The sequence below is a fragment of the Podarcis tiliguerta genome (assembly GCF_965153285.1).
Source record: "Podarcis tiliguerta genome assembly, chromosome: 9".
NCBI classification, from domain to species: domain Eukaryota; kingdom Metazoa; phylum Chordata; class Lepidosauria; order Squamata; family Lacertidae; genus Podarcis; species Podarcis tiliguerta.
In genome coordinates this window covers 70,336,315-70,363,127 of record NC_139542.1, presented here as the reverse complement: position 1 = coordinate 70,363,127, position 26,813 = coordinate 70,336,315, and the positions used below count along the sequence as shown (strand labels likewise).

At 48.7% G+C, this 26,813-nt stretch overlaps 2 protein-coding genes across 7 annotated transcripts in view; one reads left to right on the top strand and one right to left on the bottom strand.

The window, feature by feature from the left end:
• The window catches only part of CCDC33 (coiled-coil domain containing 33), a 178,209-nt gene that overhangs the window by 89,796 nt on the left and 61,600 nt on the right, over positions 1-26,813 (bottom strand). For all 6 annotated transcript variants that reach the window (XM_083398868.1, XM_083398869.1, XM_083398870.1 and 3 more), the window contains 2 exons: positions 13,072-13,205; positions 3,179-3,288 (listed from right to left, as the gene is read on the bottom strand). In XM_083398868.1, the coding sequence (XP_083254994.1) occupies positions 3,179-3,288; positions 13,072-13,205 (244 nt within the window). The remainder of the gene's footprint in view (positions 1-3,178; positions 3,289-13,071; positions 13,206-26,813) is intronic.
• LOC310657815 (uncharacterized protein) overlaps positions 1-26,813 on the top strand; it is a 437,520-nt gene that overhangs the window by 391,718 nt on the left and 18,989 nt on the right. The window lies entirely within an intron of this gene.

Genomic DNA, 26,813 nt, shown 5'->3' with positions numbered 1-26,813 from the left:
TGTACCTTCTTCCAGAAGGGGATGTGGGTGGCGCTGTGGGTTAAACCACAGATCCTAGGACTTGTCGATCAGAAAGTCGGCGGTTCGAATCCCCTCGACGGGGTGAGCTCCTGTTGCTCGGTCCCTGCTCCTGCCAACCTAGCAGTTCGAAAGCACTTCAAAGTGCAAGTAAATAAATAGGTACTACCCCACGGGAAGGTAAACAGCGTTTCCATGTGCTGCTCTGGTTCGCCAGAAGCGGCTTAGTCATGCTGGCCACATGACCCGGAAGCTGTACACTGGCTCCCTCAGCCAATAAAGCGAGATGAGCGCCGCAACCCCAGAGTCGGCCACAACTGGACCTAATGGTCAGGGGTCCCTTTACCTTTACCTTCTTCCAGAAGGCATAAGCTGAAAGAGATCATTTCCAGGGTGCACACTATCCTGCACTATCTCTGCAGCTTTCTTGTGACACCTGGAAGCATAGATTTGATCCAAGGTGGGAAGAGTGCACCCAATTATTCTGTCCGCAGTCTTTACAACCCTGGACAGCATTGTTTTTCCCCTGACTGTAAACTGCCATGTGAATGCAGCCTGGCTCAGACCAGCTTGATCAATGTTGACTGGAAATGGCTCTCCAGGGTTTCAGACAAGAGGTCTCACTCCATCCTGCCTGGAGATGTCAGAGCTCAAACCCAGGCAAAGCGGATGATGGCCCTTCCCCTCTCTTAAAGGGACCCCTGGGCTCTGGCTTACCACATTTACTCAAGCACATGCTTCTGACTTCTCAGGCTTTGAAAACCTGAAACATTTTCCCATCACGGATTATTGCCTTTGCATAAAGATTTCCTGGGCCTGACCCCAGTGAACTTCAACAAAACGCTTTTTTGTGAGTGAGGCTGCTGCAGAATGTAGTGTGTAAGCCTGGAATTAGGAGGTTGCCAACAAAGGTCCATGTAGTTAAAGCTATGGTTTTCCCAGTAGTGATGTATGGAAGTGAGAGCTGGACCATAAAGAAGGCTGATCGCCAAAGAATGGATGCTTCTGAATTCTGGTGCTGGAGGAGACTCTTGAAGAAGAAGAAGAAGAAGAAGAAGAGTTTGGATTTGATATCCCGCTTTATCACTACCCGAAGGAGTCTCAAAGCGGCTAACATTCTCCTTTCCCTTCCTCCCCCACAACAAACACTCTGTGAGGTGAGTGGGGCTGAGAGACTTCAGAGAAGTGTGACTGGCCCAAGGTCACCCAGCAGCTGAATGTGGAGGAGCGGGGAAGTGAACCCGGATCCCCAGATTACAAGTCTACCGCTCTTAACCACTACACCACACTGGCTCTTGAGAGTCTCATGGACTGCAAGAAGATCAAACCTCTCCATTCTGAAGGAAATCAGCCCTGAGTGCTCACTGGAAGGACAGATCCTGAAGCTGAGGCTTCAATACTTTGGCCATCTCATGCGAAGAGAAGACTCCCTGGAAAAGACCCTGATGTTGGGAAAGATGGAGGGCACAAGGAGAAGGGGACGACGGAGGATGAGATGGTTGGTTGGACAATGTTCTCAAAGCTACAAGCATGAGTTTGACCAAACTGCGGGAGGCAGTGGAAGACAGGAGTGCCTGGCGTGCTCTGGTCTACGAAGAGTTGGGCACGACTAAACAACTAAACAACAACAACAACAGGAGGTTGGATCCCAACATGCGGGGAAAGTGGAGGTGAGAAGAAGACTGTCTTGGAAGACAGAAGGTGCATTCGAAATAGTCCTCTGTGTCAGAAAAATTCCCAACAAATGGGAGCACAGCAAATCAAGGAAGAGGCTAGGTGAGAACTCCTTGCAGCAACATCTTCTCTTCTCCATGCAGTAGAATGAGGGCTCATCCACACGTCCCTTATCCACAGTGGTGTGTGGATCCACAAGCAAAAGTGGGTGGAGCAACATAAGCTAATATTCTCACACAGCCCTCCCTGTTCTCCATCTGGGCAAGCAAGAGACACTATCAGAGCTCGAGGCCAGGCAAAAATATTCAAGGAGGGTGCAAAGCAGAGCAGGTGAGAGGCTGGAAACTTGGAGAGAGCCCTGAGAGCCACACAGACATGCCTAAAGGTAAAGGTAAAGGACCCCGACAGTTAAGTCTAGTCGCGAACGGTTTTTCCGGGTCATGTGGCCAGCATGACTAAGCCGCTTCTGGCGAAACCAGAGCAGTGCATGGAAACGCTGTTTACCTTCCTGCCAGAGCAGCACCTATTTATCTACTTGCATTTTGACGTGCTTTCGAACTGCTAGGTTGTCAGGAGCAGGGATGAGCAACGTGAGCTCACCCCGTAGTGGGGATTCGAACTGCTGAACTTCTGACTGGCATGCCCGAGGCTCAGTGGTTTAGACCACAGCACCACCCTTGTCCCAGTTTCCCCCTCTCTACAATAAAGCGCTTGTTTATTCATGACAATCCATCTTTGAAGATGGATAGCAACCTATCGGGCCACATACAGGCAAGGCCTTTAGATTGCTTGCATAGATCATCCAAGCCTGTGGTGGGGACCTTCTCTAGCCCAAGAGCCACATTCCTGTCTGGGCAACTGTCTGAGGGCCACAGGCCAGTCATGGATGAGGCCACAGGCAGAAGTTGGCACTGCAACTCATGCCACATTTAACTTGGCCTGGCAGGCAACTGTGTGCACACACTCCACTCCCCTCTCTAACCTCCATCCAAAAAAGAAGAGGCATTAGCAGACATATTCTAAAAAACGCTCAGGGAGGGGTGTGTGTATGCAAAGCACAGTAATTGAGCTTTGGCCTGGGGAGAGCTCCAAGGGTCAGATAGAGGGGCCTGAAGGGTCACATTTGGCCCCCAGGACCTGAGGCTCTGCACCCCAGTCTGCCTCCCCCAACCATCAAAGCATGTGGGCAGCTTCGCACAGGAGGAGGAGGCCGCACTCCGAACAGAGGTGGGGAACCTTCAGCCTTCCAGACATGGCTTAACTCCAACTCCCATTGCCTCCAGTCGGCTTGGTTAATGGCCAGAGAGAATGGAAGCCAGCAACCAACAAGTGAACAACCATCTATGTCTTCCACAGTGGTCCAGGCCTATGGTGATGGCACAACTTGCCCTTTCTGAACCTTAAGTTAGGTGTGGGCTGAGAAGCCAGTGGTACATATGCCCAAGGTTGGACAGATAATGGGAGCAGATTGTGGGATGTGGCTTACCAGCACTAGGGCACAGTGGTAGTGGTGAAAGGGTTGCAGGTACTTCACAGGGAGGGTGTATTTGGCCAAAATCTCTTTGGTGTCTTTGTCGGCCACGATCAGGGAAACGCCTGGAAAAGAAAGAAAAGGAGGCAGACTCATTAGCACAGGTACCGTATTTTTCGCTCTATAAGACGCACCAGACCACAAGACGCACCTAGTTTTTGGAGGAGGAAAACAAGAAAAAAAAATATGAATCTCAGAAGAAAAGAACAGCAAGAGGGATCGCTACGCAGTGAAAGCAGCAATCCCTCTTGCTGTTCTGGCTTCTGGGATAGCTGCGCAGCCTGCATTCGCTCCATAAGACGCACAAACATTTCCCCTTAATTTTTAGGAGGGAAAAAGTGAGTCTTAAAGAGCAAAAAATACGGTAATTAATAATCCCTCAGGGCCACTGTGCACCAAGCAGGAGGGGATTTTCAATTATTTTTATCAGAACAGTGAAGCAGAACACCGCATTGCATTGCTTTTGCATCTCACCTTCTCTCCAAAGAGCACATGGTTCTCCTCTTCCTCATTTAATCCCTACAACAACCCTGTGAGGTAGGTGACAGGCTCCCAAGGTCACGCATGAGCTTCATGACTGAGGGGGTGGGATTTGAACCCTGGATTCCCAGGTCCTAACCAGACTCTTAACCATCACTCTGCACTGACTCGTTATAGGTTGACTGTAGGAAAGGTAGGAGGACAATTTATGCCATATCCTCACCATGCATTTAAAACTAATGAACCCCTTGCCCCAAGACTTTATTAAAATTATCTGTGGGATGCAGCTCAGTGGTGGAGTCCTTCCTTTGCATGGAAAGGGCCTCTGCTTCCATCTCTGGAATCACCAAGGTAGGCCCTGTGAAGAGCCTCTCTCTGAAACCACGAAGCACTGCTGTCTTTCAGAGAGGAAAATGCTGTCAGACAGACCCCTGGCCTGCCATGGCACCCGCCAACTTCCTACGTTCCTATACCACCAGCATCCAAATTGAAAGCGCCCACATGGGATCTTCAACTTGATTAACTAATCTAATGTACATTCATAGCTTTTATCAAGGCTGATGAGTTTCTCAAGCAGATGAGGCAAAAATCAATGTTACCAATTAAGGGCGGTAGCTCACTTGAGCATTTCTCCTAATCAGATTTGGTATAGGAATCTCCTAATCACCATCACCATCTTCTAGTGTAAAGAACAGAGAGGGTTTTATTATTAATTTCCATTGTTTTACAGTTCGCAAAACCTGACCCTGCGAGGTTGGACAAGGCTATTCCACAAACTTCCTTGCAAAGAATGGGGGTAGATCTGCATCTTCAGCATCCAGAGATCCCACATATGCTATGAAAAAAAGCCTGGAAAGTTTTTCCAGGGAGGGGCAGTCACAGCCTCGTAGCCTAAACTACCTCACAGGGTTGTTCTGAGGATACAATGGTGAGGGAGGTGTGTATGCCACCTTGAGTTCCTTGGAGAAAAGATAGGATATAAATATTGTTACAAAAGTTGGGCACCATCCCCACTCACTGTCGAGCAGTAGCAAGATCCCAGGGTGGGGGGCTGGGATGCCAGGCACTCATATGGGGTCTGTGTTGCTCTGGAGAATTGAGATACAGTGAAGATTGCCATAGTTTTAAGGAATATGGTTTAGTCATCTATTTATACCTTCTGTCTGCATGGAGGGAGTCCGGATCTTACAGCAGGGTCATTTCAAGAGGGACTTGTTCCCCACAGCAGTGCAGCCCTGTAGTCCAAGGCCTCTCTCCCAGCCTCCCTTCAGCCAGCCTGCCCAAGATGGAGCCCAGTCTTTTTTCTCCCTTCTTCCTCCCAGCATACCTTGCTCTAAAGACTCTCTCTTCCTATCACTTCCCACTGGCCTCCAATCTGTCATGGGCCAGGAGTCAGCTTCACCTGCTGAGCAGCAGCCTGAAGGAGCCTGATCAGCCTTCTTGCTCCTGATTAGAACCAGCTGGCTCCAGCTTTCTTAAGCAGAGTCTCCAGCCTCAGTCAGTTGCTGGAAACAACATTCTTCGTCCTGACCAGACCTTGCAGCTTCTCGCTTCTCATGACCTTGGACCCTCAGCTTTCTTGACCCCCAGATCATCTGACTATGTGAACTGAGATAGTCCTGGTCTTAGGACTGGAGTGGACCTTGTATACAGCCTCTGTCTCCAGGCAAGTACCCCCCTAAGACTTGGCTGGTTGGCTGGCTTCTCCCTCCACTGAGCTCTGCCGTGGCTGGCAGCACAGGACTATGGCACAATCTTCCTTTCAGTACTCCACATAATAAAAATCCTACCTTTTATTAATTTCTAGGGTTTAGTGGGAGGGGGGGTCTCCCCTAATCTAAAATGAATGAATGGATGAATGAATATTGAACTTAGTGAACCCTGAGGCTTCTTGCACCCAGGATGCTGCTATGACAGCTTTCTCCTAGGCATCCAAGCAGTGCAAGGGAGAAATGGGGTGGGGGAGAGAGAACTGGCTGGTGTCCCCACTCCTATTCCTGTTTTGCCACCGGGTGAAATTGGGAGAAGGGGGGGTGGGAAGTTCTTCACCTGAAGGAGCGTCTCCACCTCCGTCGTTCCGCCCGGACACTGAGGTCCAGCTCCAAGAGCCTTCTGGTGGTTCCCTCGCTGCGAGAAGCAAGGTTACAGGGAACCAGGCAGAGGGCCTTCTTGGTAGTGGCACCCAACCTGTGGAACACCCTCCCACCAGATATCAAAGAGAAAAATAACTACCAAACTTTTAGAAGACATCTGAAGGCAGCCCTGTTTAAGGAAGCTTTTAATGTTTAATAGGTTATTGCATTTTAGTGTTCTGTTGGAAGCCACCCAAAGTGGCGGGGGAAACCCAGCCAGATGGGCGGGGTATAAATCATAAATCATAATAATAATAATTAATAATAATAATTCTAGGTGTTCAAAGTGATGAAGGACTAAGGTGTGAGGGTGAGCAATGGGAGCAGTTCACTTAACTCTTTTCATGAGCACATCAACAAGGCTTGCTGCAAAATATGGCAAAAAGAGTGTGTGAATTGAGGCCAGTCATTTGTTTGCACACCCCTGCTTTGATTTGCGACCCTCGCCTCCCACAAAATGTTGGCATGAATTTCCCACATTTCTATAAACTGAAATCAACAAGCATCGAGCAAAAGGCTCATGTGATTAAAAATAGCCCGCTTCCACTGGCATGTTATTCTTTGCATTGCTTGTGAAAATGCCCTAAAATCCTCAGGGGCACCCAGTTGTCACTGCTGCTGTCCTTGGTGCTGAACTGTAGTCTGTTGCTATTGGGAGGTGCTGTAAATGTTGGTGCCTTGTTGCTTAATATAAACATAGCTCATCAGTACAGCAAAGTGTGGCCCTAATGCAATTAGATCAACTGACCCCACCATGAAACCTTATCTGTTTTCTCCTCCATCTACCCCACAATTCACACTTATTTATCTGAATACACTTTTTGTTGTTGGGGGAAGGAGGGGAACCTTGCTAATCTTGCCCTGCTAAAGCAGAACATGAAATCCACAAACAGAGAAGGAACCTTCTAAATAAAGGGCACATAGAATAGAAATAATCAGTGCTGACCACCAAAAATAGAACAACAGGAGAATAAGCAGGCTGTAGGGATGTGGGTGGCGCTGTGGGTTAAACCACAGAGCCTAGGACTTGCCGATCAGAAGGTCGGCGGTTCAAATCCCCGCAACAGGGTGAGCTCCCGTTGCTCGGTCCCTGCTCCTGCCAACCTAGCAGTTCGAAAGCACATCAAAGTGCAAGTAGATAAATAGGTACCACTCCGGCAGGAAGGTAAACGGTGTTTCTGTGCGCTGTTCTGGTTCGCCAGAAGCGGCTTAGTCATGCTGGCCACATGACCTGGAAGCTGTACGCTGGTTCCCTTGGCCAATAAAGCGAGATGAGTGCTGCAACCCGAGTCGGCCACGGCTGGACCTAATGGTCCCTTTACCTTACTATTTTTCTTGAAGGGACCGTTTGACTTATTTGTTAAGTAACTTCATTGTGTAGGAAATGGCCAGTAGTCCTCAGATGACCCAAACCACCATAAAATAGGAGCATAAGAACCTAAGAAGGCCAGTGGACCACCTAGTCCAGCATCCTATTCTCACAGTGGCTGAGCAGTTGCCTATAGAGAAGCCAGCAAGCAGGACCCAGTCACACGATTCCTCTACCCCTTTCTGCTGTTTCCAACATCTGGCATTCAGAAGCATTGCTGCCTCCAGCTGTGGAGACAGAACAGAGCCAGCCTGGCTAGGAGCCATCGACAGACCTCTCCCCAGGAATGTGTCTAATTCTCTTTTAAAGCCATCCATAGGTGGCCAACCCTGACTCCTCTGGAAGCCAGTTCCATGGTTTAAGAAAAGTAACCTCTTTAATCTGTCCTGCATTTTCCAACATTCAGCCTCCTTGGCTGTCCGTGAGTTCTAGAGTTAGGAGCAGTGGCGTAGCGTGGGTTGTCAGCACCCGGGGCAAGGCAAGTAATTTGCGCCCCCTAACCCGGGGCAAGGCAAGTAATTTGCGCCCCCCCCCCGCTGCACTGTCCCCTCCCCCAGGTAGTCCCTCGCTTTCTCTCCGCACCGCACCGCATGCCTGGCACCCTCCCCTCCACAGTGGGTGGTGACCCGGCGGCTCGGATCGGATTCGCACAGCCAGCACTGCAGTGAGAGAGAGTGAGTGAGCCAGGTAGGGGCAGAGAGCTGCGAGTGCGAGCACGCCCCCCCAAATGTTGTGCCCGGTGCGGCCGGCCCCCCCCTGCACCCCCACGCTACGCCACTGGTTAGGAGAGAGGGACAACTTTTCTCTATCCACTTTCTCCATGCTCTGGATTTTTAAAAAAATATTTTTATAAACCTCTATCATGTTGCCTATTATTTGCCTTTTCTCTGAACTAAAAAGTCCCAAACCTTTTTTTTATAGGGGAGTCACTCCACCCCCTCGGTTGCCCTATTCTGAAACTTCTCCAATTCTGCAGTATTCTTTTTAGGTGCGGCAATCAAAACTGTACACAGTAATCCAAAATCACAGGTTATCCCAATTTTTGTGTGGGGGGTTTTTTTTGGGGGGGGGGAAGGAAGGGGCAAGAACAGGAAGTGAAATTTGGGGAGATCCTGATTTATTTATTTTTTTAGGGAGGAAGAGGAGCTTCCTGTTTGTTTTAAATGACAATTTAGAAGTCAGCGGCTCTGCTGTTGGTCTGAAGTCAGGATAAAGCTGTTGCTCTGGTGCCTCTCTCAATATGGTCTCCACGAGGCAAACATGTCTCATCCCCATCCCTCTTCATTATCTCTTGTACCTCACATCACTCTCCTCACGGGAGGCTTGACAAAGGAAGACTCCAGCTGCACATCCTTCTTCAATAACAGCAGCTTGCTTTCCGTGTGACCCCATCAGCAAGGGGAAGGTGCGGGGAATCACCAAAGCAACAGGACCTGAATAGACCTCTGATCAGCCGCTGATGATCAGCCGCTGATGATCTGCCAACAGACCTGCCCACCACACTCTCCCCCCTTCTCTTTCACATTCCCTCCCTCCTCTTTTCTTCTCATCTTGATGCAGGCAGACTCAAGCTGCTCCCTGACTTCAGTCACACTCCAGAAAATTGCGGGGATGTTGGCTGCCCACTATGGTTATTACACTTGTGTCAAAGGGCACGGGGCGGGGGATTATTGTGACTCTGCTGGGCCCCTCACCCACTCTTTCCCTTGGCCCAGGGACAGAGCCTCTCTGTACGGCAGAATAATTCCACTTCTGCTTTGCCAAGGTCGCCTTTGCAAAAGAATACAATGAATCCCACACAGCCTGCATTGCTGTAAAGGCCCAATCAAGCGAATGAGGCAGCCACCTCAGCCTACTGATTTCAGGCATCATCAAAGGTCACCCAATGGCTTTTAAATTCATCATAATTGCTGCTGCTTTTCCAGCTAGAGAGGGGGCGGGAGGTGCTTGTGGAATTTTCTGCACCAGACAGCAAAAGTCACTTGACTAGCCTTGGATTCTGCATGTCAGGGGTCACTAGTGCGCTCCCCAGGACCTCCCAGGGCACCTGCTGCAAATAGTCTACATAAATATCCCTGCCAAAATCCACCACGCACAAGAGATGGTTGCTCTTCAAGCTCAGGTCTTGTTGGCAGAGGATCAGCCTCTCCTGTATTGAACACCCTGCCCCCACTTAAACACCCCTGGATGCCAAGATTGTACACCCATCATCCCATCTATTCTGGACAGAGAAGAGGTGCAAAATGCTTCTTTATATGAGCGAGCAGAACAGGAGCACAGCACCTAGGTGCCTTCCTCCCACTGACAGGGAGGCATGCTCACACTGTTTCACAGTCCTGTCCCCCTTTTCTGTGCTTTTAGATGCTTGCAGGCATTCGGTGTAATGCTGTGTCCCTGTGGCAGACATGTTTTTGACTGGTGCCCAGAGCGCACTCTCAAGATTACAAATGTGCCAACTGGCCCCAAAACATTGGTGGCTCCTGGGGTGGGTGGGTGGGTGCGTGGGCTCACCATTTGCAGCTCTGCCTCAGAGAGCAAAATGCTTTCAGGTTGCCCTGAAAGAGAAACAAGTCTTTGGGGAGTTTGTTTGTTTTGAAATGGCTTGGTTTAGGGCAGGCATGGCCAAACTTGGCCCTCCAGATGTTTTGGGACTACAACTCCCATCATCCCTAGCTAACAGGACCAGTGGTCAGGGATGCTGGGAATTGTACAGTGGTACAATTCGGTTACAGACGCTTCAGGTTACAGACGCTTCAGGTTACAGACTCCACTAACCCAGAAATAGTACCTCGGGTTAACAAATTTGCTTCAGGATGAGAACAGAAATCGTGCTCCGGCGGCGAGGCGGCAGCGGGAGGCCCCATTAGCTAAAGTGGTGCTTCAGGTTAAGAACAGTTTCAGGTTAAGAACGGACCTCCAGAACGAATTAAGTTCTTAACCTGAGGTACCACTGCAGTCCCAAAACATCTGGAGGGCCAGGTTTGGCCATGCCTGGTTTAGGGCTAAACTGAAATCTCTCTCTCTCTCTCTCTCTCTCTCTCTCTCACACACACACACACACACACACACACACCCCTTCACCAGGGGCTTGCTATTTTCAGAGAAGAGGGTGTGCCACTGCTAGGATTTCCGCATACACCTCAAGTCAGTCATCCCCTTTGATACAAATACTGTATTCTCTCTTGTTAGGAAGAAATTTCTGAGGGTAAAAGCTGATTGACAGAGCAATAGACTCCCCTCAGAAGCAGGTGGGCTCTCCTTCCTTGGAGGTTTCTAAGTAGAGGCTGGATGGCCATCTGTCAGGGATTCTTTAGCTGTGATTCCTTCATTGCAGGGGGTTGGACTAGATGACCCTCAGGGACCCTTCCAACTCTTCAATTCTGTGATTCTGTGGTTCTAAGTATAAGCCTCTTGCTAAAACACTCACCAACAAGAGCAGAGTTCCAACAGTAGTGCTGTCCATATAAGCCCAGGTTAGTCGCAAATCATCAGTCTAGGTCCAAAACATGATCCACCGGAAAAGTCCAGCAACAGTCCACAGCCAATAGTTCAGGCAAGTTGCACCATCTTGGTCCAGAACGCCCAACAAGACTGACGGCACCATCTACAGTACTTCAATTAATGCACTCCTTCAGTTTGGTCATAGACTGACTGGTTACCTGGCTACATGATGGAGTCCTCAAGTGCCCTTCATCACACACTCAGTTCCAACCGACATTGTTTCGCCCTTTGAAAGCATCGTCTGAATCAGTCCTCAATCAATGGACTGAACTGACTTACTTAAGCCAGTGGACAGATGGAGACTGAGGCTGCAAGACAAAAAGTATGCACAAAGCCAGCTCCCCCCCCCCATATATATATATATATATATATATATATATATATATATATTCCAGCTTGTGTAAATGAACGGCTCATCTGAATTTGATTTGCACCATTTAAGGGTCTGACCCTGAAAGAATACAGACTCTTGTCTCTCTCAATCGTTCCAGGCTAGGTTAGGTAGAGGAGTACATCAAGCGCTGCTTTATTTCACTTAAGCAACAGCTGTAATGGAATTAGGAGGAGTGGGTTGTCTGGCTGCCACTGGCTTTGTTTCGCCAGAGTCTGGCATTAATCTAATTGCGGGCGCTAATGCCGTTAGCATTGCTACAATTACCCACATAACATTGCTCAGCTTGGAACGATCAAGATAAAGTCACCAGGGCACATGGCCACTGCCTTGGAAAAATGTAAAAATTATCAACAATCATTTGCCCATCGGATAGGTAATTGAGCTGGGAGATGACTGTCTCTGTCTTCCTCTCTGTGTGTGAGTGTGCGTAGGTGCGTGCAATTCTGTGTCAGCTGAAGGATTCAATACCTAAAAGATCTCCGCTTTCCTTTTTGAACAAGCAGGGTTATAGCCCTATGGGACTCCAGTACCCATCATCCATAACCACTAGTCATGCTAGCTAGGGGCCAGCGGGAGTCTGGCAATATCTGTCAGGTCACAGACTCTCCATTCCCACATGCTCATTTTTGTCAAACTAGCTCAGCAGGCTTTTAAGGCGCCACCTTTTCACCCGTGCTTACAGCTGGAGTGCCTCTAGCACAATGCTCATGCCGCCATCTTTCTCCAGTGTGAAACAACAACATTTGATGCCAGGGAAATCTCAGAAGCTGGTGTTAATAGGAAGTGGGGCCTGTAGAGACTGAAGGTGAGGCTTCTGCGTTCAGTGCAATTCTTACTCTAGTGTCTACAGAGAATTGAGTTTGCATTCAACAACACACTTTGAATAGAAACTGCTTCCTTGTAAGAGTGAGTGTTTTTTGCACCTGTTAATTTGTTATGCTCTTGAGAAAGGAAGAAATGGGACACAGACACCATTTTTTTTCTGGAGAGAGCCCTTTCTGTCTGAACCTCTGACTGGGTAATATTGACAATGTCATCGAACTGAATGTCTTTTCCCAGAACTTATGGATACCATTTTATTGTTCGCTATTTTTATTTCAAAATTTGTAATAAGAGAGATTAGAAAAAAAAGTGGAACCTTTTCTTTCTTTCCAAAGTAACTCAGAATCATAGAATCCACCCACTGCAATGCAGGCACCACAGCTAATTTGCGCCTGGTGGTTGGGAAATGCTGGGCAAGGGGCTTTGCAGACCCAGCCAATGTGAAGCGCCTGCAAAGCCTTTCAGCCCTGCCTTTGCCTGGCTTCATATACGTGGCTTGGCTGAAATGGCATCGTGGACCAAACTGGGGAGGCCTGAGGGGCTGAACAGCCTGTGGGCCAGAGGTCTGTTGCCTCTGCTCTGGTGTGTGCTGCTAGGAGCAGCAGGGTGTTTTTGGGCATGCAATAGCTTTTCTGTTAGCCATGCACAGTCCTATATGGTAGAATATGCATCAACGTTCACATTGATAGAAGTCAAAAAAAGAGTGTTAAAAGCAATATAGGTTAAGGTAAAGGGACCCCTGACCATTAGGTCTAGTCGTGGACTACTCTGGGGTTGCGGTTCGCAGACTACTCTGGGGTGCTCATCTCTCTTTATTGGCCAAGGGAGCCGGTGTTTGTTCGCAGACAGTTTTTCCGGGTCATGTGTCCAGCATGACTAACCCGCTTCTGGCAAACCAGAGCAGTGCACGGAAACACCGTTTACCTTTCCGCTGGAGTGGTACCTACCTGCACATCATGCTTGTGAACTGCTAGGTTGGCAGGAGCAGGGACTGAGCAACGGGATTCGAACCACCAACCTTCTGATCGGCAAGCCCTAGGCTCTGTGGTTTAACCCACAGCGCCACCTGCGTCCCTTAAAAGCTACTACATTAGAGGGGCTCCCACCCCCAAGAGGAGAGCGCCTTGTGGCTCTTTCCTGCACTGCGCACCTTCTTCTCCTGCCTTCGCCTTGTTCATTTCCACAGCCACTGTCTCCTCCCAGATCGGTCTGTGGGTTGGCTGGGCAGCCACGTGAGTCACGCCCTGGGCTGGCTGCTTGCTGTCTTCATCCGAGGTGGTTTTTCTAGGAGAAACAGAAGAGAGGGAGTCGTGACGTCAAAGCTGGGTTTGTTCACTTATTGCATTGACCACCTTTTTTCTCAAAGGAGCTTGATGTAGTGTGCATGGATCTCCCCCGCCTCATTTAATCCCCACAGCAATCCTGTGAGGTAGGTGACCCAAGGTCACCCACTGAGCAGTGGCGTAGTGTGGGGTGTGCACGGGGGGCCGTCCGCACCGGGCGCAACATCTGGGGGTTAGGGTTAGGGGGCGCAAATCCACGGGTTAGGGGGCGCAAATCCACGGGTTAGGGGGCGCAAATTACTTGCCTTGCCCCGGGTGCTGACAACCCATGCTACGCCACTGCCACTGAGTGCCATTCAAAGCCTCATTTGCCAGGTCATAGTCCAAGACTCTACCCATTACACCACACTGGCCCCAACAACTGGGTGGCTGATGCTGAGCAAACCATCACAGATCAAGGCGGACTTCAGCTTTCAGAGAAAGAATGCTGTGCAGTGGCCCCAAGACTGCATTCCCAGTGTATTCCCAGGTTCAGACCTTCGCTCTAGCTGTAGGCCTCCATCAGCAAAGTGCTCTGTTGTCAGGACTGAAAGCCTTTGGTTCACACCTTTCAAGGCGTAAGACTAGCATTGACTACAACTTTATATGCTTTCAAACACCTTCTACTAGTCATGGCACAAATCTAGGTACCACACTGGATCTTATACAACCCACTGCAAAGAGGCAGCATAATCCTGTTAAATCACAAATACCAGGCCACTAAATCTGGGAGGCCTTGGAACAGCAAACAGGGGCTCTTTTCTGACTCAAGACGCATAAGCCTTCTTAATGAAATCAGAACTGAAAGGGTGTTTGAAAGTCTGCTTTATTCGCTTCCTCCTGCCATGCACTCTGCGGAGGGCCTGGCTTGATAATCCATTTCGTTGCTACGTGACCAAACTGGCCACCCTGGGAACTGGGACAGAGCAGGACAAGGTCTTAAAGGTTATATGCTGAGAGGGTCACCTCTCAACCGTAGCTTCCTTCCAGCCATGCAGACAAATTCGCCCTCACCTTCGTAATGACACCAACATACCCCCCCCCCCCCACATTTCTCTGATGAAAATAGGGACATCCCATTCCATAATGAATTTTACTATTTATACCCCACACATCTTACTGGGTTTCCCCAGCTACATTGGGCAGCTTCCATAAACATAATAAAACATTAAACATTTTTTTAAAAAACCTCAGTGTACAGGATTGCCCTCAGATGGCTCAGGGGGTTGGATAACTCCATACCCTCCAACGTTTCTCCAATGAAAATAGGGACATCCTAAGGAAAAGTGGGACACTCCAGGATCAAATCAGAAACTGGGACGGCTTCTCTAAATTAGGGACACCCCTGGAAAATAGGGACACTGGGAGGGTCTGCACCAAACTGGAAGGGGTAGCTAATGTCACAGAAGACAGAATCGAGATTCAATATGATCTTAACAGACTGGAGAACTGGGCCCAAAGTAACGACATGAATTTCAACAGGGACAAATTTCAGGTTCTACACTTATGCAGGAAAAACAAGCTACACCAGTGTAAGATGGAGGACACCTGGCGTGTCAGCAGTGGCGTAGTGTGGGGGGTGCAGGGGGGGCTGGCCGCACCGGGTGCAACATCTGGGGGGGGCGTGCGCTCGCACTCGCAGCTCTCTGCCCCTACTAAAATCCACGGGTTAGGGGGCACAAATTACTTGCCTTGCCCTGGGTGCTGACAACCCACGCTACGCCACTGCTTGTCAGTAGTACATGTGAAGAGGATCTAAAGCCAGTGTGATGCAGCAAAGGTTTCATGGGCATCTGTCATGGATTCTTTAGTTGAGATTCTTCCTTCGCAGGATGTTGGACTAGATGATTCCATAATTCTATGCCTGTTGGCTTCATCCTCTTAGTCTCAGTGTTGCCCCTCAGAGCTCAGCAAGGAGGGAGAGGAGGGGGACTAAACTAGGCTGAGTTTGCTCTGTCTGCCATTGGTCTCTGTCTGCCATTGGCCTCCTCGCCTTGCTCCCTAACACTCCCACTTGGTACCAGCCACCTTTGCTGATGGTTCAACTCTGGCTTCCCACAAACAGCTAAGTAGCAGGCAGCTCTGGGGTTTCCAGGGAAACCAGATTGAAACTGGAGAGCAGCCACGTTTTCAAGTGTCAAGGCTAAAGACTTGCCTGGTGCATGGAAGCTGCTCTAAACTTGAAGAAAAGGCCAAATAAGAGAGAAAGAGAAAGGAAATGTGACTCATTTAAGCTGTGTGTGTGTGTGAGCGCTATTTCTTAAAGGGAAAACTAACTTCTCACAAAGCTACCTGCCATCCTAAACACAGTTATAAGTAGCATGCCCAATTCAATACGACGGGGTTTCTTTCTGAAAAAGCATGTAAACAAATCAGGAAAACCTGCCGGAACAGCTGGAGAATTTGACACACACACAAACACACACATCAGAGAGAGAGAGAGAGAGAGAGAGAGAGAGAGGAAATATGTAGCAAAACGATCCCTCCCCAATTAAGCTTCCCAACATTTTATAAAAGCCATTTCTGCCACATTGTCGAAATGCACAAATAATTATAAATACATCTTAGTTAAAACCACCAACTTAGTTAAAACCACCACCAAGAAAACAATCTTGTTATATGATGTGGCATGTTCCTTCTCTATCTTGGAATGTGCAATCACTGCTAATATGTACATAATGGGGAATCTATCACTCTGTCCCTTCTGGAAAACAGACATGTTTTACCTGCTTTCAGAGGCTTGCCTTGACCTCCGTTGTAATTTTGGGCTTGTATTGATCCAGCTAATCAACACCGTTATTTACACTTCACTCTTGCTGCAGTTTTCCTTGGAAACAGCCATCATTACCAAGGTCTTTGCTATCCATTTATATGAGCGCCTATTATCACACACCAAAGAACTAATTCCCTGAAGGAATGATGAAGAGGGGAAGAAGGTACTTGGGGAGAGAGAGGCGGGGAAGGGAGAGGAAGGGTTAAGAGCCCCCATCAAGGAGCATTCACAGAGGCACCGTGAGCAGGAACCAGAGTGCTAATTAGCAAGTTCCCAGCATTTATATAGTGTTCCATAATTATCCGTTTGTGATGTTTATTCTGTGCAAAATCTAAGACACTCTCCTCCTCCTCCTTTTTTAAAAAAGCGCCAATTACTGCCAGAGCAGATCAGAAATTATAAGAACATAGGAAGAGCCCTGCTGGATCAGGCCCATGGCCCATGTAGTTGCGTGACGAGTCCCCTCCCCCCCACCCCATGGAAATAAAGACACATAGCACAATTATTAAGGTTAATGGGCTAAATAAGGCCACAACTTTATTGGTTACAGGTGATGACCGGTACTGGCTTAGGCATTGGTCCTAACCGACTATATCCGACTTCAGCCCATCCACTTGAAGTCCGGGAAGGGTTAACCACCAGTAGGGGGAGTCCTGCTGATGCACATCAACTAGGAACTCCCTTGGGGTCACCGATAGGGGGCATGCCTTAGGCCCTCACCCCCCAGGCTTCGGACAGGGCCACACCCCCCAGAATTCCTTTATCGAACTACCCTTCAATATGTGGGGCAGGTGATGGCACTTCCTCCCCTCTTCCATCTACAAATCAATACCAATGCCTAATCGACAATACCAAGAAAGTTGTGATGATTTGCTTTGAGGTAGGCGAAAACCAAGTGGCTGGTGCCAATTTGCCAAGTGGAAAAAATTCCTACCAGGCCCCTCGACGGCGACCAACCGACGTCCATAGCAAGGTCAAGGAACGAAAACCTTAAAGGGTAGGAGGGTGGGAAACAGAAACAGCTGGTAGGTGGGAAAAGAGGGAGATCCCCGGCCACGCCTGTGTTAAATAGGGCAGGCCACACCCCCAGTGCCAGCCGATTGGCTGGCCAGGGGGTGATGCGACCAGGGATCCTCCTCTGCAGGGCCGAAGTGGCTTTCTCACAGTGGGCAGCCAGCTGTGCCAAAAGGGAGCCAGCAAGCAGGAGTTGAGCACAAGAGCAACACTCCCTTCCTGTGGTTCCTAGCAACTGGGTTTCAGAAACATTACTGCCTCCAGCTGGGGAGACAGAGCAGAGCCACCATAGCCAGCAGCCATTGATAGCCCCTGACTGCATGAAATTATATATCCATGAATTTTAGCTTTCCTTGAAGCAATGCAGAGAAAGAAGTCCAATACTGAAAGGTCATGCTGTACCCCACCCACCACAAGCATGGAATGAACCAAACTCCCATAATTCCTAGGGGTGTGTCTGATTGGTTTTGCACTGAAGTGCTAAATTAGAGGGGTGTGCGCCTGGGAATATATTGAACCTGCCCTGCATAGGGTCTGGCTCCGTTCCTGCCTCCTGAGCTTGAGAACCTGAGGCTAGGAACCAGGCAGTGGCGTAGCGTGGGTTGTCAGCACCCAGGGCAAGGCAAGTAATTTGCGCCCCCCCGCTGCACTGTCCCTCCCCCAGATAGTCCCTCGCTCTCTCTCCGCACCGCACCGCACGCCTGGCACCCTCCCCTCCATAGTGGGCGGCGACCCGGCAGCTCGGATCGGATTCGCACAGCCAGCACTGCAGTGAGAGAGAGAGAGTGAGCCAGGTAGGGGCAGAGAGCTGCGAGTGCGAGCGCGCTCCCCCAGATGTTGCGCCCGGTGCGGCCGGCCCCCCCTGCACCCCCCACGCTATACCACTGAAACCAGGGAAGAATTGGTACAGTTCACTGTTTTAATGCCAACGTACTTAATTTTTATTCCCCAAACCAACAGCTGAATTGAAATGCAGCTGATTGATTGGACTCAAATTCATATGTTTTCTATCTGCTGATCAAATGAAGGCCTTGGCATTCTCACCCCCTTCTGAATCTCAAGCAAAGACCACAGTGGATGTAACCATTTCTTCTTCTTTTCCCCCCAAATTTTTTTATTCATTTTATAACACAAATAAAAAACACATACAGAAAAGACAAACAATACTAACAAATTCTTGTCATATCCTTATTTTTCTAAACATTGTTAAGTGGGCTTCCCCATGACCAGTGGTGTAGCGTGGGTTGTCAGCACCCGGGGCAAGGCAAGTAATTTGCGCCCCCTAACCCGTGGATTTTAGTAGGGGCAGAGAGCTGCGAGTGCCCCCCCCCCCGATGTTGCGCCCGGTGCGGCCGGCCACCCCTGCACCCCCCATGCTACGCCACTGCCCATGACCCACCTATCTGATTTTCATTTTACTTCATCTTTAGCAGTTTACACATATCATAATTTCTAACCATCTCCCCCCCCCAACTTACTTTAACCATAAAAAACTTCACATTTTATCACTTATAAAATACACTGTCTTCTACTTCTAACCCTACCGCCTATATCCACTTCCAAAGCTATTCTAAGATTTAAATATTAACATATTTTTTCAAATATTCCTTAAACTTCTTCCAGTCTTCTTCCACCGTCTCTTCTCTCTGGTCTCGGAGTCTCCTGGTCAGTTCGGCAAGTTCCATATAGTCCACCATCTTCATCTGCCGTTCTTCGATTGTGAGTAAATCTTGTTTCTTCCAATTCTCCGCTAGCAATATTCTTGCAGCTGTTGTGGCATAGAGGTAACCATTTCTTGAAAGGGTTGCAAGACGGCAAACACACACACACACACACACACACACACACACACACAAACACACACACACACACACACACAAGCCCTTCAGGGTCAGAAGCTCTTTCTGAGCCCCACCAGACAAAGCGAGAAGGACTCATCTGGCAGCCTTGGAGCTGGGCTCCCTTCGACACCAGATGGATGAGTGGCTTTGCCCCTTGTCCCTAGGATGTTCCTGTGCATCTCCCCAGCTGTTGCTCTGGGCTACTCTGCCTTTAAAATCCCCCCCCCCGCCCGCCAAGCTCCCCTCTCCTCCAAGCAATGAAAAATTAATGACCATTTCTTCACAAGCCATTTGATATCGCCCATCGCTGGGGAGGCCATCTTAATGGAGTCACAGTCCCCCACAATGTGTTAATGGGATGCCTGCTTTAGAGGGGAAATGCTGCCCTGCAACCACCCTGGGTCCCCCTCCTCCTCCTACTCCCCCTCGTTTTTTTTTAACCGCTTTCGCCTCTTAAGTGCAGCTGCTGGCATTTCATCCAGTAATTGGTCCTCTCTTAGCTTAGGCGGATATCTGGGCCTCTAGGAAAATTGCATGCTGCCTGATCACATGACCCTTTTAATCTCGCTCCCCTCCCCTCCCACTCTCCATCCCCAAAAGATCGGGTTGGACCACCAAGGCATCAATAATGGATGAAAGGATGCACTTTCCCCCCTCCGCTTTTCATAGCAAGGGGGGGGGGGAGCAGGTAGAGGCAGCTCAGCAGACAGACAGACAGAGCCCTCACCGTAGAGATCCTGGAAGCGAAACAGCACACAGAAATCTTTACACACACACACACCACCTTGGGTGAGCTGGAGGCAAAGATCAATAGGGCCTGCTCAGAAATTCTGCTCTCTCCGCACTCACACCCAAATCAAAGGAGCAATCTTGATGCGAAGACCCAGAAGGAGCCAAAGGCTTCGGGCACATTGACTTGGCTTTTCTGATCACTGGCCTCGCCATGCAGGGAAGCAACTTGTCTTTTTGTTTTTAATCAGCTGCTCAGAAGAGCACTACATTTGGCCACAGATGCCGGCAGACCCACAAAGCCAAAACATGGTCTGCCCAGTGGCGTAGCGTGGGTTGTCAGCACCCAGGGCAAGGCAAGTAATTTGCGCCCCCCCCCCCCCGCTGCACTGTCCCTCCCCCAGCTAGTCCCTCGCTCTCTCTCCACACCGCACCGCACGCCTGGCACCCTCCCCTCCACAGTGGGCGGCGACCCGGCGGCTCGGATCGGATTCGCACAGCCAACACTGCAGGGAGAGAGAGTGAGTGAGCCAGGTAGGGGCAGAGAGCTGCGAGTGCGAGCGCCCCCCCCCCCAGATGTTGCGCCCGGTGCGGCCGGCCCCCCACGCAGAGAACCGTTGGCATGTGTGTTGTGGGGAGATGCCATTACAAGGGGGCAGAGGGCAGCACTTCAAGGTTGGGGGACGTTTTTCAGCCTGAGGGCCCCCTTTCCTTCTGTGGTCACGTGCCACTGATGGGCGGGCGGAGCAACAAACACATTTGTGAAATAAGCTAGGGGCTATTCGCAAACTCACCCCTTCTCCATCTTCTACCCAGGAAGGCCTTGGTCCCTCTTTCAGACTCTACCGTCTCACACAATCAATGCATCAAATGAACAAAGTTCACTGCATTAGTTCAAAAATCCCCAAGAAGGATTTCCACAATTGGCAGGTGAACAGAATGTGAATTAAGTTCATTTGGTGACAGAACTTCCTGCAATTTCTACTTCATCTTCAAGTTCGTTCTCTTACATTTTAAAAAACTCTTCAGATTCTTTGGGCCTTTAAGCTCAAAGAACATAATTGCTAGGGAAACAAATTAACCAAGTCACATCCCACTGAATTGAAGTTTTCTTCACCTCCACTTGGTTATTTTATACTTTGGCACAGCAGCTTGTAACATTCTGAATCCTCAAAACAAAACTTTTTTTTTTTTTACTGAGGATCATTTGGATTACCTAGAAGTGAACTGTGCGCACTGGACATGAACCGAACTAGTTTGATTTGGAAAGGGACAACTGTGAACTGGAACCTGTCCCTTTGGGAGCATGTTGAACTCAAATTTATTCCTTTTTAAAAATGAACTCTCCAGCTCTGCACAGTCCCAAGCTGGAAGGGAAAAGCAGAGGGGAAACCCAGCAAGACCCACAACTGGGAAACAGAGAGACGGGTTGGCGTTCTCCAGGAAGAGGCGAGCATTAAGCTCGTGGCATTCCAACGCAGCTAGAGGAGGGAATTCAGCCTCTGGTAATGAGCTCCGCAGGGGCTTCCTGCGCTGATCATAACGTGCTTAGAGTCCCAATGAAGACCGAAGAGGCACGTGGTGTGTGTTCCTGGGCAAATGGGGAGGAGAGACTGAAGTGGGTGCTCTGGGAGACCCACAACAGGCCAACCTAAGAAACAATGGGACTGGTGGAAGGATGGAGCTATCGATGGCTACTAGCCTTGATGGCTATGCTCTGCCTCTATGGCTGGAAGCTGTAATGCTTCTGACTACGACAAGGCTATATACTGTCTCCCTGCTTATTTAACTTATATGCAGAATTCGTCATGTGAAAGGCTGGGCTGGATGAATCCCAAGCCGGAATTAAGATTGCCGGAAGAAATATCAACAACCTCAGATATGCAGATGACACAACCTTGATGGCAGAAAGTGAGGAGGAATTAAAGAACCTTTTATTGAGGGTGAAAGAGGAGAGCGCAAAATATGGTCTGAAGCTCATCATAAAAAAGAAGAAGATCATGGCCACTGGTCCCATCACCTCCTGGCAAATGGAAGGGGAAGAAATGGGGGCAGTGAGAGATTTTACTTTCTTGGCTTCCATGATCACTGCAGATGGTGACAGCAGTTACAAAATTAAAAGACGCCTGCTTCTTGGGAGAAAAGCAATGACAAACCTAGAGAGCATCTTAAAAAGCAGAGACATCACCTTGCCAACAAAGGCCCGTATAGTTAAAGCTATGGTTTTCCCAGTAGTGATGTATGGAAGTGAGAGCTGGACCATAAAGAAGGCTGATCGCTGAAGAATTGATGCATTTGAATTATGGTGCTGGAGGTGACTCTTGAATGTCCCATGGACTGCAAGAAGATCAAACCGATCCATTCTTAAGGAGATCAGCCCTGAGTGCTCACTGGAAGGACAGATCCTGAAGCTGAGGCTCCAATACTTAGGCCACCTTATGAGAAGAGAAGACTCCCTGGAAAAGACCCTGATGTTGTGAAAGATGGAGGGCACAAGGATAAGGGGACAACAGAGGATGAGATGGTTGGACAGTGTTCCCGAAGCTACTAACATGAGTTTGACCAAACTGCGGGAGGCAGTGGAAGACAGGAGTGCCTGGCATGCTCTGGTCCAGGGGGTCACAAAGAGCCAGACACAACTAAACAACAATAACCAGTTGCTTGGAACTGCAGGAGGGCAGAGTTTCTCTGGCAAGCCATTGGGAGAGCAGGATGCTGGACTAGGTGGGCCCCCTGTGAACTGATCCAGCAGACTCCCCTCCTCTTTATATGGCAGAGTGCTCTTTGTGGCTGGGTCTTGCTTGCAGGTTTCCCATTGAGGTATCTGGCTGGCCAGAGGAAGAACAGGATGCTGAACTAGATGTCCCTACTGGTGACTGAAATAATACAGTGTCTGTGACTTCTAGAGAGGTGAAGCTAGCACCAAACTCAGCTCCTGCAACTGCAACCAGAGCTAGGTAAAGAAGGGTATGGATAGTGTTGTAAACAAAAATCTGCCCTTTTCCCCTTATGGGGTATCCAAAAGCCCATATAGAGTCCTTACGTAGGTTCCCTATTGGTAGGAGAAAATAACAGAGGCCAACCAGAGAATATTGAGAAGCAAAGCAGCTAGTAAGCCTAATCTTTATTGATCTGTTGCAACAGAGTCCTCGCTCACCACACGCAGGAGGGAGAAGGAACCAAGAACAATGGCATGCAAGGCCTTATATAGACATTTTAAATTCCCTGCACTGGAGCTCAAGACCACCCCTCCATACATCATACCTACATCACAGAAAAGGCGGTCTACAGCAGAAATCTGAGTGACTTGTTTACTTCCTGTCTGCCAGGTTACCTATTTAATGGTCACTTGATTGGATTGCCTGGGGAGCCTGGCCAGTCTTTTGTAATGATAAATACTTAGTTCCTGTGCCAGGTCACATCCTATTCATATCTTAAATGTGCCCCTAAGACAGGAGGCTTTTCCATTTCCATTTGACCTTGTAGAGAAAACATTTGCTCAGTTTGGGAATCAAAATGGTTCCAGGTCAGTCTTCCTGTGCTGATCTATGTACGCGCTTGGTTGGTACACTTATGGACATTTAACATATATCTAAGGCCTCAAAATTCCTATCACAATAGGTAGAAGTGGGCAGTGCCCACCCGGGGCAGCTGTGGGCAGGAGTCCTGCATTGCAGGGAGTGAACTAGATGACCCTTGGCTGTCCCTTCTAACTCTACAATTCCACAATTCCATGAAAACATGCACTTTCTCATCCTTCCCATTTTTACTCTGCAGATCATTCGGCATGGGTCAGTACTGAACCAAAGAGATCTCGTTTGGTTCTGCATTGCTTCCAAGGCAAATGCAAATCACTTCCAAAGCCGCATATTCTTCCTGAACTGGTCTAGTCCATTTGGCCACTCAGCATTCTCTTGCCTCGTTTGCACCTCATTCTGCTGTGTGCGTCAAGTTAGGCACAGAGGAGGAGGAAGAAGAAGAGTTTGGATCTGATATCCCGCTTTATTACTACCCTAGGGAGTCTCAAAGTGGCTAACAATCTCCTTTCCCTTCGTCCCCCACAACAAACACTCTGTGAGGGGAGTGAGGCTGAGAGACTTCAGAGAAGTGTGACTGGCCCAAGGTCACCCAGCAGCTGCATGTGGAGGAGAGGGGAATCGAACCAGGTTCACCAGATTACGAGTCCACTGCTCTTAAGCACTCCACCACACTGGCTACTTGGCTCTCTGCAGGAGCCCAGCATATTAAGCTGAGAAATTGGCATGCCAAGTTTGTTGTCGTTATTTGTGATATTTATTCACCCCCTTTTCCCAGAAAGGTGAACTCAGAGAAACTTGCAAAAACAAGTGTGAAAATAAGAGAAATCACAAAGAGGGCTGCTCCTTGACATGAGCCAACTTGACATGAGCCAACAGTGTGACGCGGCAGCTAAAAAAGCCAATGCAATTGTGGGCTGCATCAATAGGAGTATAGCATCTAGATCAAGGGAAGTAATAGTGCCACTGTATTCTGCTCTGGTCAGACCTCACCTGGAGTACTGTGTCCAGTTCTGGGCACCACAGTTCAAGAAGGACACTGATAAACTGGAACGTGTCCAGAGGAGGGCAACCAAAATGGTCAAAGGCCTGGAAACGATGCCTTATGAGGAACGGCTAAGGGAGCTGGGCATGTTTAGCCTGGAGAAGAGGAGGTTAAGGGGTGATATGATAGCCATGTTCAAATATATAAAAGGATGTCACATAGAGGAGGGAGAAAGGTTGTTTTCTGCTGCTCCAGAGAAGTGGACACGGAGCAATGGATCCAAACTACAAGAAAGAAGATTCCACCTAAACATTAGGAAGAACTTCCTGACAGCAAGAGCTGTTCGACAGTGGAATTTGCTGCCAAGGAGTGTGGTGGAGTCTCCTTCTTTGGAGGTCTTTAAGCAAAGGCTTGACAACCATATGTCAGGAGTGCTCTGATGGTGTTTCCTGCTTGGCAGGGGGTTGGACTCGATGGCCCTTGTGGTCTCTTCCAACTCTATGATTCCATGATTCTATGATTCTATTCCTTGATGGGAGTTGAACAGAGCCTGTACTTGCTACAAGTCTTTTAAAGAAAAAGCTTCAATGCATTTTAGTGCTGTTGATTTAACCATAATGCAGTTACTGGTTGATGTACAAATGGATATGATGAGTGAGCAGATTATCCTTAAAAGGTTCTTAATGGCTGAGGCAAAGGCACTGACATGGGGAAAAGGACGGAAAGCTAGAGCAGGCTGCCAGAATCTGACCTGGTCCAGGCTCAGGTGGAATTTAGAGGGATGAAGCAAAGTGGATATGATCCGCCTGCAAGATACCAAGATAATCCATGTCTTTCTGCAGACGGGCGGGTGGGGGGGGAGGGGAGAGCTTATGAATTTTATTGAGCAATAAATGTTTAATAGCTGTGTGATTTGCATGACAGGATAAGTAGAAAGTATGGATGAGAAATCCAATCTATTGGTGTCGCTTAAGCACATCATTACTCCACCAGTAAGAGCAGTTCCTGCTTGTATTAACACACACTTCAGCACTGAGTAATAATGTTCACAGTGGGTGACAGATGCTTGGGAATGACATTACCCAGGGCTCCTGGATCATTGAGGGTTGGAACTCTTGGGAGGGACTGAGTCCAAGCAACATCATTGGGAATAGGAGGAGAGGAATACCAGCTGAAAACTAGCTGCTGGAAACGGCAGGAGGAGAAGGTCCTGCTTGCTGGTTTCCCACGGGCATCTTGTTGGCCATTGTAAGAAGAGGTTGCTGGACCATAGGGGCCACTGGCCGTATCCAACAGGCTTTTCTTGTGGGATGCAAGAATCAGGTGCAGTCAAACACAACATGGCTAGAGTAGACATGAAGGTTATCTCAGTCATAGAATCATAGAATCATAGAATCATAGAGTTGGAAGAGACCACAAGGGCCATCGAGTCCAACCCCCTATTGATGCAGCCCAGAATTGCATTGGCTTTTTTAGCTGCTGCGTCACACTGTTGGCTCATGTCAAGTTTGTGGTCAACCAAGACTCCTAGATCCTTTTCACACGTACTGCTCTCAAGCCAGGTGTCACCCATCTTGTATTTGTGCCTCTCATTTTTTTTGCCCAAGTGCAATACTTTACATTTCTCCCTGTTAAAATTCATCTTGTTTGTTTTGGCCCAGTTCTCTAATCTGTCAAGGTCGTTTTGAAGTGTGATCCTGTCCTCTGGGGTGTTAGCCACCCCTCCCAGTTTGGTGTCATTTGCAAATTTGATCAGGATGCCCTTGAGTCCATCATCCAAGTCGTTGATAAAGATGTTGAATAAGACCGGGCCCAAGACAGAACCCTGTGGCACCCCACTAGTCACTCTTCTCCAGGATGAAGAGGAACCATTGATGAGCACCCTTTGGGTCCGGTCAGTGAGCCAGTTACAAATCCACTGAGTGGTAGCATAGTCAAGACCGCATTTTACCAGCTTCTTTACAAGAATATCATGGGGCACCTTGTCAAGTGCCTTGCTGAAATCAAGGTAGGCTACATCCACTGCATTCCCTTCATCTACCAGGCTTGTAATTCTGTCAAAAAACGAGATCAGGTTAGTCTGACATGACTTATTTTTCAGAAATCCATGCTGACTATTGGTGATCACAGCATTCCTTTCTAGGTGCTCACAGACTGTTTGCTTAATGATCTGCTCCAGAATCTTCCCTGGTATTGATGTCAGACTGACTGGGGAACCTCCAGCCGGAACTTCCTGCTTTCCAGGACTGAGACAAAACTTCCTATGGGCAACTTGAGATGGGCATGGCCTCTCAAGAAGTAGAAAGAACCAAGAACCACAGGCTGGCGACCATCTTGTCTCCTCTTGTCTCTATCGATGCCATCTTAACAACAGCACTACTAAGATGCACCCTTGGCTCCAGGCCAAGAGAAGAAAAGGGGGGCTTTCTCCCATAAGGAGATAGTTACCACATTTAAACTATGTTCTAACCTTTTAAGTCTGCCTTCTGGGAACCTTTGTGTGAACAGATGATTACTTGTGAGTAAACGTTTTATACTTTACAGAAGACTGCGTAGCATCTTATTTTAGGAGGGATTAAATGGGGGAAATACCAGGAAATATTTACAGAGACTCTAACGAGTCTGAGCAACCTATCTGCTGTGTGTGTGTGCTTAAAAAGGGGAGTGTTAACTTTGCTGATTTTGTTGAACT